This window comes from Lepidochelys olivacea (assembly GCF_965140295.1).
Source record: "Lepidochelys olivacea isolate rLepOli2 genome assembly, chromosome: 24".
NCBI lineage: Eukaryota > Metazoa > Chordata > Testudines > Cheloniidae > Lepidochelys > Lepidochelys olivacea.
In genome coordinates, this window is record NC_140434.1 from 14354824 (window position 1) to 14374932 (window position 20109).

General features: G+C 55.5%; 2 protein-coding genes across 2 annotated transcripts; both read right to left on the reverse strand.

The window, feature by feature from the left end:
• Positions 1–5434: 5434 nt before the first annotated feature.
• Positions 5435–12760, reverse strand: LOC311512249 (sulfotransferase 2B1-like). The gene is made up of 6 exons (XM_084613377.1): positions 12223–12760; positions 11593–11801; positions 11183–11309; positions 10756–10850; positions 10075–10255; positions 5435–9881 (listed from the first exon to the last, which is right to left on the reverse strand). Exons 1-6 carry the CDS (start codon positions 12356–12358, stop codon positions 9772–9774), a joined length of 858 nt encoding a protein of 285 aa, XP_084469503.1. The 5' UTR covers positions 12359–12760; the 3' UTR covers positions 5435–9771.
• Positions 12761–14519: 1759 nt separating this feature from the next.
• LOC311512422 (sulfotransferase 2B1-like) lies at positions 14520–17347 on the reverse strand (the record flags this gene model as incomplete). Its single annotated transcript, XM_084613635.1, has 4 exons — positions 14520–14653; positions 14986–15112; positions 15397–15605; positions 17212–17347. The coding sequence occupies 4 exons, from the start codon at positions 17345–17347 to the stop codon at positions 14520–14522; spliced, it is 606 nt and encodes a 201-aa protein (XP_084469761.1).
• Between the last annotated feature and the right edge of the window lie 2762 nt (positions 17348–20109).

Genomic DNA, 20109 nt, shown 5'->3' on the forward strand with positions numbered 1-20109 from the left:
GGGACTCCATCTCCTGACTGATGGTACTGGGGGCTCTGCCTGTCTCCTGCCCTCCAGACCCTAAGCTACCACCATCACCTGGGAACCCCGACAGGTTCATGCTTCAGGGAGCAGTGAGATCCCTCTCTCTCTCTCTCTCTGTTTTCCTTTCTACCTCAGGTATTAACCTTTACTAATATATGTTATGTTGCTTTAGGCTCTCCTTGGGTTATCACTATTATTCAATAAATAACTTTTATGGTTAAGCTGGTTGCTTCTCTCTCTCTCTCTGAACTTTACTCTTCTGTGTTTTTAGATTTCCCCATTTACTCTGCAGCAACGCTCCTCTTACCGAAGCTAAAGGTCCCCTACAGCGCCCAAAGTCCTGTGGGGTTTGGTCATCAAGTGGGTTACGACCAGTACAGTTGTGACGTGACATGTTAAACCTGTGGCACATAAGGGGCGGGGAGGGGGCGGGGGGGCCGCTGAAAGTGCTTCTCGGCCCAGCTTATTGAGACCAGGGGCACATGAGGGTGACAGCTCGAAGAGGCTGCTTCACCCAGCCCACTGACTACGGGGACATATGAGGGGATCAGCTGGAGAGTGCTGACTGGCCCGGTCCACTCCGGCGTGTGTGCGCGTGAGCGCGTGCTCATATCTAGTCCTAGGGCTGCAGGAACCCAGTCCTAGGGAACCGAGGTCCTGCAGGGTAGCTCCATTGGGAGGGGACTTGCAGAAGGAAGGAGTAGAGCTCCCTATGAACACACAAGTGACACAAGCCGTACATTAACAGAATTATAGAAACCCCCCCCCCCGCCGCCCCCGGAAGAGTAATCCTAATAAATGAGTGTACCCCAAAGTAACAGGCATATCTGGTAACAGTGGCTCTGTCTAGAGCCTGCTCCCACCCACCCACTCAAAATGGCAGAGGAGGTTCCCTCTCCTTGGGTGGGGAGGTTGCCTAGTGGTTAATGCACAGGCCTCGGGCTCAGGTGTTCTGGGTTTGAGTCTCTGCTCTGCCACAGACTCCCTGCTTAGTCTTGGGAAAGTCACTTCACCTCTGTGTGCCTTAGATCCCACCTGCCAAATGGGGCTAATGCTGACCCTGCCTCCTAGGCTAAATCCATTCATGGCTGTGTGATGATGGGGGAAATGGAGATACCAATATGAGTAGATCTGAGCTGAATTTCTCCACAGCCAGAGAGAGAGAGCCAGCTCCGCACCAAGGGGATGGAAGAGAGAGGGGCTCAGTCCAGCTCCGCACAGAGTGGGGTCGACACTTCAGCCCTGCAACTTCTGCCACTAGGGTGGCTGGGGCTCCCAAGCCGGGGACTACAGCCCCACATGTTCTGCCAGGGTCCGGGGCTTCTCCTCCCCCCGTCCCCCTGCGTGGCATCTGCCAGGGATTCTCCCTAGCACGGCTCCTGACGGGCTCCGGGGTTCTCCTCCCTCCCCCCCTCAGTGCGTCTCCTGCCGGGGTCCAAGACTTTTCCTCCCCCTAATCCACCACTGCACCCACCCCCAGTCCTAGCCTAGCTGGGCTCCCTTGGGTCACCTGATGCCTGCTGTGGTCAGAGTCGAGTCTGGCTGGGAAGGAGCAACCATACACAAGGAGGACTTGGCCACCAGCCCAAGAGGTGTGGGGAGGCCCTAGGTGAGCAGGGACTGGCTGTGCTGCTGCTGATAGCCCACACTCCCTCCCACGCCTACGCCGGAAGGCTTTTTTTTTTTGGTGAGACTCACTCAGTCCCTGCTGGAGCAGGGAGGTGGGAAACAGCTGATCCGAGCCTGCCCGCCAAAGAGCTGATCGCAGCTGCGCGCAGGCTACCCATAGGAAACAGCTCGTCTGCCGCACCCACAAAAGAGTTGATCCCTGGCTGCCAACAGCTGGTCACCCCAGTGGGCGCTGAGCACCCCCTATTTTTCCCATGGGTCCTCCAGCCCCAGAGCACCCGCGGAGTTGGCACCTATGACCGTGGCTAAACAACAAAGACAAAGAAGCTGGGAGAGGGGAAAAGGCATCCTTTAAAAAGTGGAAATTAAATCCTAGTGAGGAAAATAGAAAGGAGTATAAACACTGGCAAAAGAAGTGTAAAAATACAATTAGGAAGGCCAAAAAAGAATTTGAGGAACAGTTAGCCAAAGTCTCAAAAAGTAATAGCAAAGTTTTTTTAAGTCCATCAGAAGCAGGAAGCTGCTAAACCACCAGTGGGGCCACTGGACGATCGAGGTGCTAAAGGAGCCCTCAAGGATGATAAGGCCATTGCGGAGAAACTAAATGAGTTCTTTGCATTGGTCTTATGAATTCTTTGCATCGGTCTTCACGGCTGAGGATGTGAGGGAGATTCCCAAACCCGAGCCATTCTTTTTAGGTGACAGATGTGAGGAACTGTCCCAGATTGAGGTATCATTAGAGGAGGTTTTGGAACAAATTGATACATTAAACTGCAATAAGACACCAGGGCCAGATGGGATTCACCCAAGAGTTCTGAAGGAACTCAAAGGTGAAATTGCAGAACTACCAACTGTAGTCTGTAGCCTGTCATTTAAATCAGCTTCTGTACCAGATGACTGGAGGGTAGCTAATGTGATACTGGGGTGGGCCTGGCACCGCACAGCCCCTTTGGGGCGGGGGGGAGAAATGGGGTGTCAGAACCTCTCTACTCCCAAGTTCACGTGCTCACCTCTCTGTGAGCGGCCCGATGCGGCCTAATAGCCTCCCTCCACGCAATCACCCCTTGGTCGGGGTAATGTGTCCTAACGGCCAGAGTTCATATAAATCACTCCCAGCACCAGAGCAGTGCGGCCCAATGGCCAGAGTCCACACAATCCCCCTCGCAAGCAGGGTAGTGCAGCCTAGCGGCCAGACTCTGGGTAACTGACCCCCAAACGTGCAGGCAGTGTGGCCCAATGGCCAGGGTCCATAGGATTCCCGTGCCAGGGGTAGGTGGACCCAGGCCCGCCCTCTCCACCTTGTTCTGACCCAGAGTCCTAGAACTGGCAAGATCCCCTTGTTCTCAAGTTGGAGCATGCCCAGCAGAGCCCCAGGGGCATGGCTTCCTGTGCTAGGAAGGAAGGGTTAACCCTTGTGGTACCAGTGCGGGGCTGCTCCGCCCCATCACAGACACCAATTTTTTAAAAGGGCTCCAGAGGTTATCCCGGCAATTACAGGCCTGTACGCCTGACTTCAGCACCAGGCAAACTGGTTGAAACTATAATAAAGAACAATGTTGTCAGACATATAGAAGAACGTAATTTGTTGAGGAAGAGTCAACATGGTTTTAGTAAAGGGAAATCATGCCTCACCAATATACTAGAATTCTTTGAGGGGGTCAACAAACATGTGGACCAAAGGGATCCAGTGGATATAGTGTACTTTTTCAGATTTTCAGAAAGCCTTTGACAAGGTCCCTCACCAAATGCTCTTATGCAAAGTAAGCTGCCATGGGAAAAGAGGGAAGGTTCTCTCATCGACTGGTAACTGGTTAAAAGATAGGAAACAAAGGGTAGGAATAAATGGTCAGTTTTCAGAATGGAGAGAGGTAAATAGTGGTGTCCCCAGGAGTCTGTTCCGGGACCAGTCCTATTCAACATATTCATAAATGATCTGGAAAAAGGGGTAAACAGTGAGGTGGCAAAATTTCCAGATGATACAAAATTACTAAAGATAGTTAAGACCCAGACAGAATGCGAAGAGCTACAAAAGGATCTCTCAAAACTGGGTGACTGGGCAACAAAATGGCAGATGAAATTTAATGTTGATACATGCAAAGTAAAGCACATTGGAAAGCATAGTCCCAACTATACATATAAAACGATGGGGTCTACGTTAGCTGTTACCAATCAAGAAAGAGATCTTGGAGTCATGGTGGATAGTTCTCTGAAAACATCCACTCAATGTGCAGCGACAGTCAAAAAAGCAAACAGAATGCTGGGAATCATTAAGAAAGGGATAGATAATAGGACAGACGATATCATGTTGCCTCCATATAAATCAATGGTACACCCACATCTTGAATACTGTGTGCAGATGTGGTCGCCCCATCTCAAAAAAGATATATTGGAATTAGAAAAAGTTCAGAAAAGGGCAACAAAAATGATCAGGAGTATGGAACAGCTTCCGTATGAGGAGAGATTAATAAGACTGGGACTTTTCAACTTGGAAAAGAGATGGCTAAAGGGAGATATGATTGAGGTCTATATCATGACTGCTCTCGAGAAAGTAGATAAGGCAGTGTTGTTTACTACTTCTCATAACACAAGAACTAGGAGTTCTTGTAAATGAAATTAATAAGCAGCAGGTTTAAAACAAATAAAAGGAAGTATTTCTTCACACAACGTACAGTCAACCTGTGGAACTCCTTGCCAGAGGATGTTGTGAAGACCAAGAGCATAACAGGGTTCAAAAAGGAACTAGATGTTAGGAAAAAAAGAGCAGGTTGACACAGAGGCGGATTGAGAAGATGGGATCCTTTATTGCAGTACTTGTTCCCCTTGACCCAGCTGTCGAGTGAGCACTGGATTAATTACATCACACTCTTTTTATTTAAGTTAATAGGCAACGCCTACATCCATTACAATACCCCCAAAACCCTTATTAAGTAATCGAAACACGCATACTGTTAGTATGCCCACCCCTCTCCACTGTTTGCAGCATTACGCATGCCATACACGCATTTTTACCTTGAAAAAATAATCTGTTGCCATAAATCTCCCTCAATCTGCAGTTCTCAGGGGAGGGAGGAAGGGGCCACGACCCAGGGCTCGCTTATGTAGCTGGGAAAGGAAGGGAGGAGGAGATAACACTGCTTTTCCCAAAAGGTATCCTTTAGATCCCCACATTTCTTATGCATCCGATGAAGTGAGCTGTAGCTCACGAAAGCTTATGCTCAAATAAATTGGTTAGTCTCTAAGGTGCCACAAGTCCTCCTTTTCTTTTTGCGAATACAGACTAACACGGCTGCTACTCTGAAACCTGTCATTCACACACAATCAAAATTTCTGCAAGGTTGTTATTATAGTTACCAGCCTAGAAGTTACTCGGGCCAAGTCACTGGCGAGGCGGCCTGGACACGAGGATGGAGCCGGGCCTTGTCAGATGTGCATCCGATGCTCCTTGAAGTTGGTTGCAGAAACAGACCCAAAGTCCTCAGTCTTTCAGGTCTCGCTATAGGGATCCGTCCTCATACAAGTCTACGGGGTTTACCTCGTCATGCTGTTCTCACGTTTGAAGTGATAGCCAATCACGCAGATGGTACAGCAATGACGGTCCTCTTCGGTTCTTTGGCCCCCCGTCCTTGGGGCGGTTGGGGTGGATTCTGGTGTGTCCTCAGGCTTATCGCCCAGCGCATTCTTCGGCCACACGGTCCTGTCGTTTACTATGATTCTAAGGCCTCCACCTTTTATTACTCATCCAAACAGACAACCCCAATCACACTCCATTTCACATAACATATTTCCTATCACATCTGCATTTTATTACCAAGTCCTTTAACAAAACCATTCTGAAATCACTGGGGCACGACAGGCTCCAACAGACCTATTCATACCACGTGTTACCTGTGACAAGAAAACAAGCAGGATAAAAATGCAAGAGTGGGGTGTGACCTTATGAGCGTAATATAATATTTAATTGACAGGTGACAGGGCCAGAAAGAGTTAATTAACTCACAGACTGACCTGACCCATGGCCGAACTTTAGGGATTGGTTAGGAAGACATGTAAATGAATAGAGCTTTGAAATGCAGCCTGCATTGTTAGAGGTAGAAGGGTAGATGTTTGCTCAGGTCTTGCGATGTAAGCAAACAAGTCTTGTCTATTGCTATAGCTTTGATTCAAAGACCAAAAAAAGGAATATTAACATTTCGGAAGACACTGGAGTGAAATAGTATTATTGTCTATATGTCTCTTGGAAGGTTGTGGTAACCTGTATCTGAACTGTTTAATGGATAAATTATCCTGTGCTAATCAACACGATGTTTGGGAGAAGGAAAGTTAAGCCTATTGTTTTCTTGGGCCAAAAGGCTGCAGGAAATGTATAAATACCCTGGGACAGGATTCTTCTTCATCTCAGATCCGCTTTGGGTTTCAAGAAGGGGAAACCCTAAGCCATAAGGATTGAAATCCCCAGTCACTGACTGGAGTCACCCTGGATATGGACATTGGACTATATCCTGTGGACTGTTTCTAACAGGACTTTTGACAACTACAAACCTCATCTCTGCTCTGTATCTGAACCTCAAGAATTGAATTCAAGTCTGTCTGTAGATCGATCTTTTAACCAACACTCTCTCTCTTTTCTTTTTTAATAATTTTTAGTTTAGTTACTAAGAATTGGCTATAAGCCAAAGTATTTTGGGTACGATCTAAGTTATAATTGGACCTGGGTCTGGGGCCTGATCCTTTGGGATTGGGAGAACCTTTTATTTATGATGGTGAGATAAGATGTTCAGCCACCATCATCATATCTGACATGTGTGTCTGGAGGGAGGCCTAAGGCTGGGGACTTGAAGGGAACTGTGTTGTTTGACTTCTGAGAAACCCGTGCGGTAAGGTCGTATAGAAGCTGTTTTCTGCGGGCTGGTAAATCTAAGTATTGGAATATCCACCAGCTTTTGGGGTTTGTCTGCCCCGTTCTGTTTGCAGTTCACTCTAATTCAGTGACCTCAGCTGGCTCCCACGGCCACTTGTTACATATGAAAAGAAAACAAGCAGGATAAAAACGCAAGAGTGGGGCTTACCAGATCTCATTCTTGAGTTTGGGAAAACAGCTGTAACAGTAGCTGTCCTTAATGATAATCTTATCACTTTAGAACAGGATGTTTCAGGATGTGCTTCTACAATTAACATAGACCTCGTGAACTGACAGGCATAATTCGATTAGCACAGACTCAGCAAGCTGGGAGGCATATTTGTTTTTAATGGTCAGGCCAAATCTGGGGTCTGTTCTGGGCCAATCTTTCTCACACTCCCCCATAATATAAATGTATTAATTATTACTTTCATCCAACAATGACAGTATCCCCGCCCGCCCGGCCATGGGAAGCACAGAACTGGACCGAGTCGTATCAGGGTGGGATCAGGTAGAGTGGTTCTCTCTGGGCTGGAACACAGCTGCAGCCACCTCTGGGGCAGGGCAGCCAGGGAACAGCCGCATGGTGACACCGCATGGGGATGGCTCGTCCGGCGCTGAGATGCAGCCACCGCTGGAGTGGACACTCTAGGCTCCCTTTGACCACGCCTGAGACAAGCTGGTCAGGTGAGTGGGTTGCAGGGTGGGAGGTTATCTCGGCATCCCACGTTCTCCCTTGGAGGACTGGGTGGAGCGCAAACCGGCTGCTTCAAAAGGGTCTGATTTCATGTGGGGGAGCGGTCCCTGCTCCTTTTGGTTGGTTCCCCCTTGCCCCAGTACAGCCCCGGACCCCAGCACTCAGATGGGAGCCGAGCCCCCTGCATTGGGGGACACAAAGACCTTCATGTCCTTAACCTGGAGCTAGGGGCTGGTGCTTGGGGCTGGAGTGATTCCAGGCCAGGCTTTGAGATGCAGTGAGCTGCTCAGGGGCATCTGGATACAAGGACCAGCAATGCCACAGGACTCCCCCAATATACCTCAAGTTAAACCTCCCTCCCAGAACGGAGGCCATGGCCCAAGGTATGCAAAAGGCTCTGGCAGCAGCTGCTCAGCCTGGGGTTCACAAAGGAGCCAACACCTGCCTTTTCCCAACGAGAGCAGGATAGAACCCAGGAGTCCTGGCTCCTATCCCCCTGCTCTAACCCACCCGATCCCATTCTTCCATCATCCTCCATTCCATTTTGATCAGGTCCCACCTCCACGTGCAGACACTAAAGGGTTAAGCAGCTGCAGATCCCTGTGGCATACAGGGCTGCTGCCCCATTTATTCAACTAATCCCAGCTGGGATCCTCCTTCCTTGGGGGTGGGGGGGTGGGGTGGGAAGAGCCTCTGACCCTGGGCCCAGCCCATCTCCCAGCCCCTACAAGAGCAGGTGTGGGAGGGGCACAGGTGGCTGTAAGCACTAAACCCCACTCCCCTGCCAGAGCTGGGGAGAGAACCCAGGAGTCCTGGCGCCCAGCACGCACCCCTGACCCTGTTCTAACCACTAGACCCCACTCCCCTCCCAGAGCCAGGCAAGAGCCCTGCCCTGTGCGACATTCTCCTGTCGTAAGGGCATGTGCTGCTGCCCTGGGAGGGCATCGGGTGATGCTGTGGGGGCGGGGGGGGGCGGTGCAGCCCAGGTGGCCACATCGCCCTCTGCCTCGGGCCCTGGGCTCAGGACAAGGACAGGCAGGATGGGGACAACACCCCTCCGCCCTGACGGCCAATATTCACCGAGCAGAGGAGTGAGTCAGCCATTGGCCAGGCTGGGCCGAGCGCATCCAACTCCAGTTGCCGCGTGGGCAAACAGGAGGAGCCCAGCCTGGGCCGGGTGCAGAGGCAGGCGGCCGGAGGCCTGGGCAGCTGGGCTGGGTGAGCCCCCGTCGCGCATGGGCAGCTGCGAACGTAGAGCCGGGCGAACTCGGCAGGGATGAGCTTTCGGGCCTACGCTCAGAAAACTGCTGGCGAGACCCTTCGCGCCTGGGGCTCTGCCCACGTGGGGATGCTCCTCTCTGCAGCCCCCACTGGCTCCCTCGTCCCCAGCACTGTGACACAGGCCACTTGGCTTCTCCCAAGGCCCTTCCCACCCACTGCCTGCCCTGCCCAGCGTCTCTCCAGCGCTCTCAGCTGTCGGCTCCTGCTGCCCATAGGCCTGCCTGCCTGGCCACCAGTGCGGCCCGTTCCCGAGCCAGCCCCTCCGCGCTCTCCCCACACCTGGAGCCATCCGCAAGGCCGCTGTGGTCACCCTCCAATCTTGCCATGGCCGGGAGACCGGCAAAACACTTGACAACAGTTCGGCCACTAGTGAGCTGCCTGTCACGCTGACCAGTGCCGGATGCTCACCAAGTCGCCAGCCAGTTTGTCCGTCTGTCTCCACCTGGTGCTTCCTGTTTTAGCTTGTCAGCTCTTTGGGGTGGGACTGCCTGTTTGTTCTGTGTTTGTACAGCACCAAGCGCAAGGGGGTCCTGGGCCGTGACTGGGGTCCTAGGCACTCCTGTAATGAGGCACACCTAATAAACAGCCTCCCAATCGGTGTTGGGGGCTAACTCCCCCACTTCTCCGAGGATGGAACTGGACAGTTTGGGGACCGGGCTGATCTGCTGGGTTCCTGCGCTAGCCAGGAGGGGATTCCATGGCCCAGCAGAGCCCTGTGATCCTGCCAACACCTCATGCTGTTGAGATGGCCCATGGACTCACCCTCCGCATCGTGGACTCCAAGGTGTGGGGAGCCCCCCACCACATCCCCATGGGCCCCTGCACACGAGGGCTCAGGCTACCTCCAGTGGATCACCCTTTTGGCCCTGTCTTGCCATTGACTTCCCTAGGGGCGGAGCTGGGTGGGGCTGATGCCTCCTTGCCTAGGGTGACAGCATCCTGGGCCCTGGGGGTGTTGCCGGGCGCTACCTGGGAACTGGGTCACCAGCAATCACGCCCCTTGGAATGGGGGCAGGGGAGAGAGAGTGTGTGTGTGTAAGTTCCGGCTGCCATGTCACCCGGTTTTATTTCTTAGAATCCAGAGCCGATCTCTGCTGGACACAGGCCCAGCCGGCTCTGCCTATTTCAGATGCGCTAATGACGCTGCCCCAGGGGGCATCTCCCAGGGCAAACTAAGCACAGCAGCACGTGGGTGGCACGGGGCTGGTGTATTGCGGGCACAGACGTGGCGGGCGCAGGGCCGTCAGTCCCAGGGGAAGGTCATGCCCAGACCCTGCATCCGCTCCCGGTAAACGGTGTCGAATCGTTGGCTCTGCGCCTCCGAGAAATGGTTCCTCCAGTCGCCGCAGATCCCTGCAAACCACAGGGGACATGGTCTAGGGTGCCCCTCACTCCCAACCCACAGCCCCTGCTCCCCAGTCCTGCCCCTGCAAGCTCTGCCCATGCCCCTCACTCCGGACCTGCAGCCCTGGGTCTCCCAGCCCTGCCTCATTCAGCTCTGCCAGTGCCCCTTAATCCTGGCCCGCAGCCCCCACCCTGGACTCACCTTTCCTCAAGAACTCCCCCTTCTGGTGGTCCATGTACTTGTCATCCAACTGGGAGAAGTTGGACATTTTGTTCCCCTTCATGCTCTGGAAGGAGGCGTTCTCCACCACAGCGGCCACTTGCTCCTCACTCAGCTCCTTCCCCAGGAAGTGGCAGATTCTCCGCACGCTGCCCAGTGGATCCTGGGCGAGACACTCACTTCCATGAAGGGTGGGATCTGGGGTGACTTTATTATGGTCCATGGGTGCCTCAGTTTCCCCACCTGCAAGGTACTGCTCCCCATTGGGTCCAGACAAACAGATGCCTCTGAGGGCAGAGGGCCTTGGCCACAAGCCACGTCAGCTGCCTGGGGCGTGGTTAAGTGTGGGTTTGGCTCACAGGGAGATAGGCTACATGTTGGCATGGCCCCAGGGGCGGGATTATATGAGGGCATAGCCACAGGGAGGGGCTACATGTGGGCATGGCCTCAGGGACAGGGTTAAGTGCAGGCATGTCCACATGTGGGCCTGGCCCCAGGGGGCAGGATTATATGTGAGCATAGCCACAGGGCGGTTTTATGTGCAGGGGTGTCCACAGGGATCGGGGTTATGGGAGGATGAGGCCTTCGGTCGGGGCTATGTGTGGGTGTCATCAGGGGGCAGAGTTACGTGTGGGCATGGCCCAAAGGGCGGGGTTTCCTTACCTGCTGCAGCTCCTCATAGGTGATGGGGAAGAAGTTCTCGTTCCCCTTCAGCCCCATCCAGCCGGTTACATGGTTGAACCAGGAGCCATAGGCCACTGTGCAGGGGACAGCGGCATGGTGACCCCAGACCCGGCTCCACCCGGCCCCTCCACCCTGCTCTGCCGGGGACAGCAAGGGCCTGGGAGCTGGGACACCCGGGTTCCATCCTGGCGCTGGGAGGAGAGTGGGGGCTGGAGGTCAGCGGTGTTTGCAGACACTTGATTGTGCTGCGGCTGTTTGGGGAGGGGGGCTCTGAGCTGTGCCGGGCCCTGGGCAAAGGGCTGGTCAGAGCTGGCTGGGGATGCACAAACTCAAAGTACTTGTGACTTTGTTGGAACCCAGGCGTCCGGCTCCAGAGTGGCCCCTGCGGGCCCGGGGTGCTGCTCACCATTCCCGCTCAGGAAGTCCTCGAAGAAGGAGTCCAGTGAGCCAGGGTCCTTGAACAAGCGCAGCAGCTTGGAGAAGTGGTAGAGCGAGACCAGGACGTCCTTGGGGCAGCGCAGGGTGTAGATGATCTGGGGGAGAGGTGGGAGGGGGTCACTGCTGGGGCGTCATGCTACCAATTGGGGGAGGCGGGTGCCAAGTGAACACAGTGATTAGCCACCCACCCTGGGCCGTCACTTCCCCACCCTCTCCAGAGGGAGAAGGAATCGCCGCATCCCGCTGGCTGCACTTTCATACGCCCACATTGGTGTAACTCACACCCAGCAGCAGCCCTGATTTCACCCCCCTCCCGACGCACAGCCCTGCCGGTGCCCCTCAAATCTGACCCGCAGCCCCCGCTCTCCCACCACTCACCTTGGCCTTGGAGCGCTGCAGGGACTTGGGGAAGAGCTGCACGGGGAGATGGGAGCTGAGCAGCCGGGGTGGGGGGTATTTCAGGGTAACCTCCATCCCCAGGTGAGTCTCCAGCCAGGGACCCCGCTCCCAGTTCAGCACGTTGCGCACCCAGCCGGGGTCCCCATCACAACGGATCAGACTCACGATTTCCAGCATCCAGTTAGTGCCTGGGGATGAAGTGGTTAATGGGCCTGAAACAACCCCTCAACCTGCTGAGTCCCCCTCTGTTCCCAGAGCCGGGGAGAGAACCCAGGAGTCCTGGCTCCCAGCCCCCAGCTGAGGCGCACTGACAGTGCTCAATCCAAAGCTCTTGTTTTGCTGTCTCAGGGGTCTCCCGGCACTGCCGGCGGCTCTGGAGAAAGCCTGTGATCAGAGTGCGTCTGCAGAGAGCCAGCCTAGCGCCAGGTGGGCGCTTTGGACCCCCAGGGAGCAGCCTGCTTTCTCTCACACAGGGCTGGGGAGTCTGAGTGCCTGGGGTCTGGCATCGAGGAAATCAGGTCATGTGACATTGCAGCCTTCCAGCTACCAGGTTTGGTGTCCATGTGTGTGTCAGGAAACCCCCCGTCCCAAACCCCCGCTTTCCCCTACCTGACTTGGGGTAGGTGACGTTGAAGACATCGTCATCCCGCACCTGGAATTCATTCTCCACGTAGCTCAGCGCCTCGGGGGAGTAATCCAGGCATGGAAACAGCAACCCCTTGTGGGTGAAGTATTCACGTGCCATAGCAAGGCTGCGACAGAGACAGACCTCCCAGCACCAGTGCTGGACCCCAGGCACGACTAGGGGAGCTATACTGCAGGGAGTGGTGTGGGGGCCACTCTCCTGAAAGTCAGGAGACTCCAGTGCCTCAGCCTGGCAATCGGATGCTCGGCTCTGCAGGGAGCAGAGTGAGGCTCTTCCTTGGCTGTCCCACCCCAGAGCCAGCTGCACCTCGGCACCTGTTGAGCTGATTCCTTGGCATGTTCCCGGAACAACTCTAGGGCCCGTGCTGGTGTCTGCAGCCGGGAGAACAGCCCGCGCCTGGGGTAGGAGCCCTCTGTGGGGTTGTGTAACAGGCCCAGGCTCTCTGCTCTCCCTCTGTCCCACCCCAGCTACCCTTGGACCCGAGCAGAGCCGTTCAGTCTTTGGAGGTCCTGGCAGGCACAGAGACCTTTGGACCTGGGAGGAGCTGGTGCCTTTAACCTCCCAGGGCCCTGCGTCATCCCAGGCAGCTCATGACTCTGGGTGGCCTGTGTCTGGCAGGTCCCTGCACCCCTTCCCAGCTGCCTCAGGTGCCTGAGGTTTTGTGTCGGAGTGGAGGGGCCAGGTGTGTGTCAGATCCTGCCATTCCCATCCCAGGGAGGGGTCACTGATCTGTGTGCTTTTATGGCAGTGGGGGATGGTTACCAGGCTTTGGAGTGTGGGGGTTTAAGCCTCCCAGCTTGGGTCGCCACCCCCTGCCAACAGAGAGGTGGGAACTCAGACCCCAACCTGTCTCCTGGGGTGGCCAACAGGGGGCGCCAGTCAATTCATAGAATCATAGAATCTCCGGGTTGGAAGGGACCTCAGGAGGTCATCTAGTCCAACCCCCTGCTCAAAGCAGAACCAGTCCCCAATTTTTGCCCCAGATCCCTAAATGGCCCCCTCAAGGATTGAACTCACAACCCTGGGTTTAGCAGGCCAATGCTCAAATCACTGAGCTATCCCTCCCTCCCCGCCCCCCAAGTTCCTCTTGTGGGGTCAGGTTTGCAGCTGTCTTCTCCCTAAGGATACAGCTAATCCCTGTACTGCCCCTGCCCCCAAGCCAGCCTGGAGGGGTAAGGCCCCATGTCCCATGCCCCATCCCCCTTGAGCCAGCCAGTCCACGCCCTGGGGCCAGACCGGAGCTGGTCCCCCCGCAGAGGGGAAAGGTCCCTGGTCCCATCCGACTGCCCCAGAGCGAGTCTCTCTTTTGCAGACACAGCGGCTAAAGGGCTCAGCTGGCTTTGCTCCAAGCTGGTCGCTGCTGACATCTCTCTGAGGTGAAGGGAACTGTCCGTGGTGTCTAGACGGGGAGAGACTGGGAATGTGGGGGTGTGCGCACCATCCCTGGCCACCGGCAGAGAGTGTGTGTAGGTCTGTGCGTGGGATTGTGTGTACGTGTCTCCATAGGAGTCACTGGGGCCACTCGCCCTCTTGCTGCCCCTGCGTCTCTTACCCCACCCTCCCTGCTCCCCCAGCCACTCCACTGCCCACCCATCCCCCCATCCCCAGGGCTGAGAACCCCCCCATCTGAAGGCTGTGCTGAGAACTCAAAGAGTTAAAGCGGGGCCAGACCCACCCCAGCTCCCGCTCGGCTGGGTGGAATCAGACCCCCTGGGTTCCCTGTGCTGGGAAAACAGCTCCTATGCTGAGCGCTGGGCTGGGCATTGCCCCCAGAGCCCTGTGAATCCCCAGGTCAAGAGCCAAGCCCAGCTGGGACCCAGTCACCGGGCTGGGGGATGCTTCCCGTGGCAATGTAGAGTGAAGATGCTGCCTGAAATCCCCTTAACTCTGCCCCTCCACCCTGTCCACAGTGCTGGGACTAGCAGTGCAGGGTTGCTGCTGCACCCCCTGGCTTGAAGTGGTTTCCATTATATCCAGGGTTTACAGTTTGGTTCAGTGCCTCTCAGCACCCCCACCGTGCAAACTGTTCCAGCTCCGCTGCCTGGATCCCAGCCCAGACTTGGCCTGATGTGGTCTGGGCTCTACAGGATGGACACACGGAGTTATTGAGGCAGGGGCACCACAGTGCAGCCCAGAGAGGCCAGGAGGGGACCCAGGACTCCTGGGTTCTATCCCCAGCTCTGGGAGGGGAGTGGGCTCTCTTAGAGGGCTTTCCCTTCACCCCCTCCCCTAGTTCTTGTCATGCACACAGAAAGCAGAGTTACGTGTGGGCGTGGCCCAAAGGGCGGGGTTTCCCTACCTGCTGCAGCTCCTCGTAGGTGATGGGGAAGAAGTTCTCGTTCCCCTTCAGCCCCATCCAGCCGGTGACGTGGTCGAACCAGGAGCCATAGGCCACTGTGCAGGGGACAGCGGCATGGTGACCCCAGACCCGGCTCCACCCGGCCCCTCCACCCTGCTCTGCCGGGGACAGCAGGGGCCTGGGAGCTGGGACACCCGGGTTCCATCCTGGCGCTGGGAGGAGAGTGGGGGCTGGAGGTCAGCGGTGTTTGCAGACCCCTGATTGTGCTGCGGCTGTTTGGGGAGGGGGGCTCTGAGCTGTGCCGGGCTCTGGGCAAAGGGCTGGTCAGAGCTGGCTGGGGATGCACAAACTCAAAGTACTTGTGACTTTGTTGGAACCCAGGCGTCCGGCTCCAGAGTGGCCCCTGCGGGCCCGGGGTGCTGCTCACCATTCCCGCTCAGGAAGTCCTCGAAGAAGGAGTCCAGTGAGCCAGGGTCCTTGAACAGGCGCAGCAGCTTGGAGAAGTGGTAGAGCGAGACCAGGACGTCCTTGGGGCAGCGCAGGGTGTAGATGATCTGGGGAGAGGTGGGGAGGGGGGTCACTGCTGGGGCGTCATGCTACCAATTGGGGGAGGTGGGTGCCAAGTGAACACAGTGATTAGCCACCCACCCTGGGCCGTCACTTCCCCACCCTCTCCGGAGGGAGAAGGAATCACCCCATCCCACTGGCTGCACTTTCGCACGCCCACATTCTTGTAACTCACACCCGGCAGCAGCCCTGGATTCACCCCCGTCCCGAATCACAGCCCTGTAGGTGCCCCTCAAATCTGACCCGCAGCCCCCGCTCTCCCACCACTCACCTTGGCCTTGGAGCGCTGCAGGTACTTGGGGAAGAGCTGCACGGGGAGATGGGAGCAGATCAGCCGGGGCGGGGGGTATTTCAGGGCAGCCTTCAGCCCATTCTGGTTGTCCACCCAGGGCGACCGCTCCCAGTTCAGCATGCTGCGTACCCAGCCGGGGTCTCCGAAACAACAGATCAGACTCAGAATCTCCAGCATCCAGTTAGTGCCTGGGGATGAAAGGGTTAATGGGCCTGAAATAATCCCTCGACTCACTGGGTCCCTCTCCGTTCCCAGAGCTGGGGAGAGAACCCAGGAGTCCTGGCTCCCAATGCTTCTGCTTTAACCTACCAGCCTCCCTTTCCCAGATCTGGGGATCGGTTCCAGGAGTCTGGTTCCCAGCCCCCACACCACATTCACGGAGGTGAATTGACAGTGCTAAAATCCGAAGGTCTTGTTTTGCGGTGTCGGGGTCTCCTGGCCCTGCCGCCAGCTCTGGAGAAAGTCTGTGATCAGAGTGCGTCTGCAGAGAGCCAGCTTAGCGCCAGGTGGGCAAGTTGGGCCCCCAGGGAGCAGCCTGCTTTGTCTCGCTGGGGGTATGGGAGCCCGGGCTCTGACATCTAGGAAAGCAGGTCATATGATGTTGCAACCTTCCAGCTACTGGGTTTGGTGTTTCCATATAATGAATGCACTATAAGGTGGGTAGAAAGCTGGCTAGATTGTCGGGCTCAACGGGTAGTGATCAATGGCTCCATGTCTAGTTGGCAGCCGGTATCAAGTGGAGTGCCCCAGGGGTCGGTCCTGGGGCCGGTTTTGTTCAATATCTTCATAAATGATCTGGAGGATGGTGTAGATTGCACTCTCAGCAAATTTGCGGATGATACTAAACTGGGAGGAGTGGTAGATACGCTGGAGGGGAGGGATAGGATACAGAAGGACCTAGACAAATTGGAGGATTGGGCCAAAAGAAATCTGATGAGGTTCAATAAGGATAAGTGCAGGGTCCTGCACTTAGGATGGAAGAATCCAATGCACCGCTACAGACTAGGGACCGAATGGCTAGGCAGCCGTTCTGCGGAAAAGGACCTAGGGGTGACAGTGGACGAGAAGCTGGATAGGAGTCAGCAGTGTGCCCTTGTTGCCAAGAAGGCCAATGGCATTTTGGGATGTATACGTAGGGGCATAGCGAGCAGATCGAGGGACGTGATCGTTCCCCTCTATTCGACATTGGTGAGGCCTCATCTGGAGTACTGTGTCCAGTTTTGGGCCCCACACTACAAGAAGGATGTGGATAAATTGGAGAGAGTCCAGCGAAGGGCAACAAAAATTATTAGGGGTCTAGAACACATGACTTATGAGGCGAGGCTGAGGGAGCTGGGATTGTTTAGCCTGCAGAAGAGAAGAATGAGGGGGGATTTGATAGCTGCTTTCAACTACCTGAAAGGGGGTTCCAAAGAGGATGGCTCTAGACTGTTCTCAATGGTAGCAGATGACAGAACGAGGAGTAATGGTCTCAAGTTGCAGTGGGGGAGGTTTAGATTGGATATTAGGAAAAACTTTTTCACTAAGAGGGTGGTGAAACACTGGAATGCGTTACCTAGGGAGGTGGTAGAATCTCCTTCCTTAGAGGTTTTTAAGGTCAGGCTTGACAAAGCCCTGACTGGGATGATTTAACTGGGAATTGGTCCTGCTTCGAGCAGGGGGTTGGACTAGATGACCTGGGGTCCCTTCCAACCCTGATATTCTATGATTCTATGATAATGTTCTTGTGTGTGTCAGGAACCCCCCCACCCACCCACCCCACACACACTCCGCTTTGCCCCCGCTCTCCTCTACCTGACTTGGGATAGGTGACGTTGAAGATGTCGTCGTCCCGCACCTGGAATTCATTCTCCACGTAGCTCAGCGCCTCGGGGGAGTAATTCAGACATGGGAACAGCAACCCCTTGTGGGTGAAGTATTCACGTGCCATGGCAAGGCTGGGACAGAGACAGACCTCCCAGCGTCGGTGCTGGCCCCTGTGTGATACTAGGGGATATTGTGCTGCAAGGGTTCAGTAGGGGGAGCTGTCGTGCAGGGAGCGGGGCAGGGGCTCAGTAGGGGGCACCGTGCTGCAGGGAACAGGGTGAAGCTGTTACTTGGCTGTCCCATCCCAGAGCCAGCTGCATTTCAGCAACGATTGAGCCGATTCCGTGGCTTGTTCCCGGAATGACTGTAGGGCCCTTGCTGGTGGCTGTGGCTGGGACAACAGCCCGTGCTTGGGGTGGGAGCCCTCTGTGGGGTTCTGCAACAGGCCCAGGCTCTCTGCTCTCCCCCTAGCTACCTTCGGGCCTGGGCAGAGCCAGTGCCATTCAACCTTTGGAGGCCCTGCCGGGTGCTCCCTGCCCGGCACAGTGACATTTGGACCTGAGCTGAGCTGGCACCTTTAATCCCCCAGGGCACTGTGTCCCTGCCCAGCTGTGTCAGGTGCCCAGGTCCTGGTGTGAGAGTGGAGGGGGCAGGCGTGTGGCAGATCCTGTCATTCCCCCCCCGGGAGGGGTCGCTTCCATGGCAGCAGGTCATCAGCCTCGGGGGTGGGGGAACCATCCAGCCCGAGTCACCCCCCTTCCCTGCTCCACATCAACCCCTCCATGGGGAGCTGGGAGTTCAGGCTCCATGGCCCATTCAGCAGCTCCACGAGGGCGGCCAACAGGGGGCGCCGATTAGTGCCCGTTGTGGGTTTGGGTTTGCAGATGTCTCCACCCCAGGGATACAGCTAATCCCTGCCCTGCCGGACCCAGTCAGCCCTGCCCTGGAGCCAGATCAGAGCTGGCACCCTGGGGGGGAAAGGCCCGTGTCCCATCAAGCCAGCCAGGCCCTGCCCTGGGGCCAGATCAGAGCTGGCGCCCTGGAGGGAAACACACCCGTGGGCTCTCAGGCAGGGAGAGGGTCAGGCTGCAGACATGGGCCCCTAGGCACCGTCCCTGAGCTGTGTGTGTGCGGGGCGGGATGGGGATATTTAAGAAGGGCCCTGCTGGGTCAGCCCAGGGTCTATTTAGCTGGGATCCTGTCTGACAATGTCCCGCTCCCCACCCCGGGATGCAGTTAGGGAGTGATCCTGCCGGCTTCTGGTGGTGAGAGGTTTAGGGACCCCCGGCACGTGGGGCTGCGTCCTGCTCATCCTGGCTAGTGGCCAGCGGCCAGCGAAGGTCCCGTCCTTCAAGTGCTCACCTCATGCTCCGTTGAACCCGTTACCACACGCCCGGCCAGCGAGGGGCCCAGCTTCCAGTGTGCTGGTTGAAGGGGGGATTCCTTTGCTTTGTCTTTGTTGGGCAACCCCTAGTCTTTGTGTTACTTGTCCCTAGTCACCTTCTCCACCCCAGGCAGGATTCATAGACCTCTGTCATCCCCCCACAGCCGTCTCTTCTCCCAGCTGAAGAGTCCCGGGCTAGAATCTCCCCTCCCACGGATGCTCTGCCATCCCCCTCAGCACTTTTGTTCCCCTTTTCTGCACCTTTTGCAAACCCCTGTATCCTTTCTGAGACGGGGCGCACCCGGGCTTCATAGAGCCGAATTATGCTATTTGCTGTCTTAGTTTCTAGCCCTTTCATTCTGCAGTCAGTAGTGCTGCTATTTCCGAGCTGAGCTCCTTCCCAGCTCTTGGGGGGAGCCCTCTGGGCCGGGGTGAGATGCTCAGGGAGATTAGAGAGGCTATTAAAATGAAATACTCAATAATAATAAAGGGGAATTTCAATTCTCCCCAGATTGACTGGGTACATGTCGCCTCAGGACGGGATGCAGAGATAAAGTTACTTGACACCTTAAATGACTGCTTCTTGGAGCAGCTGGTTCTGGAACCAGCAGAGGAGAGGCCATTCTTGATTTAGTCCTAAGTGGAGCACAGGATCTGGTCCAAGAGGTGAATAAAGCAGGACTGCTTGGTAATAGTGACCATAATATAATTAAATTTAATATCCCTGTGGCAGGAAAAACACCACAGGGGCCCAACTCTGTAGCATTTAATTTCAGAAGGGGAACTACACAAAAATGAGGCGGTTAGTGAAACAGAAATTAAAGGGTCCAGCGCCAAACGTGAGATCTCTGCAAGCTGCATGGAAACTTTGCAAAGACACCGTAATAGAGGCTCAACTTAAATGTATACCCCAAAGTAAAAACCGCAGTAAGAGAACCAAACAAGCCACCGTGGCCATAGGTTCTGACTTTTGATTTTGCCGGTGGTGCTCCATCCCGGCCCCGCCCCCTTCCCCAAGGCCCTGACCCCACTCTGTCCCACTCCACCTCTTCCTGCCCCTGCTCTGCACCCTCCCCTTAAGTCCTCCGCTGGACTCTTTCCAATTTTTCCACATCCTTCTTGTAGTGTGGGGCCCAAAACTGAACACAGGACTCCAGATGAGGCCTCAACAATGTCGAATAGAGGGGAACGATCACGTCCCTCGATCTGCTGGCAATGCCCCTACATATACATCCCAAAATGCCATTGGCCTTCTTGGCAACAAGGGCACACTGTTGACTCATATCCAGCTTCTCGTCCACTGTCACCCCTAGGTCCTTTTCTGCAGAACGGCTGCCGAGCCATTCGGTCCCTAGTCTGTAGTGGTGCATGGGATTCTTCCGTTCTAAGTGCAGGACTCTGCACTTGTCCTTGTTGAACTTCATCAGATTTCTTTTGGCCCAATCCTCCAATTTGTCTAGGTCCCTCTGTATCCTATCCCTACCCTCCAGCCTATCTACCTT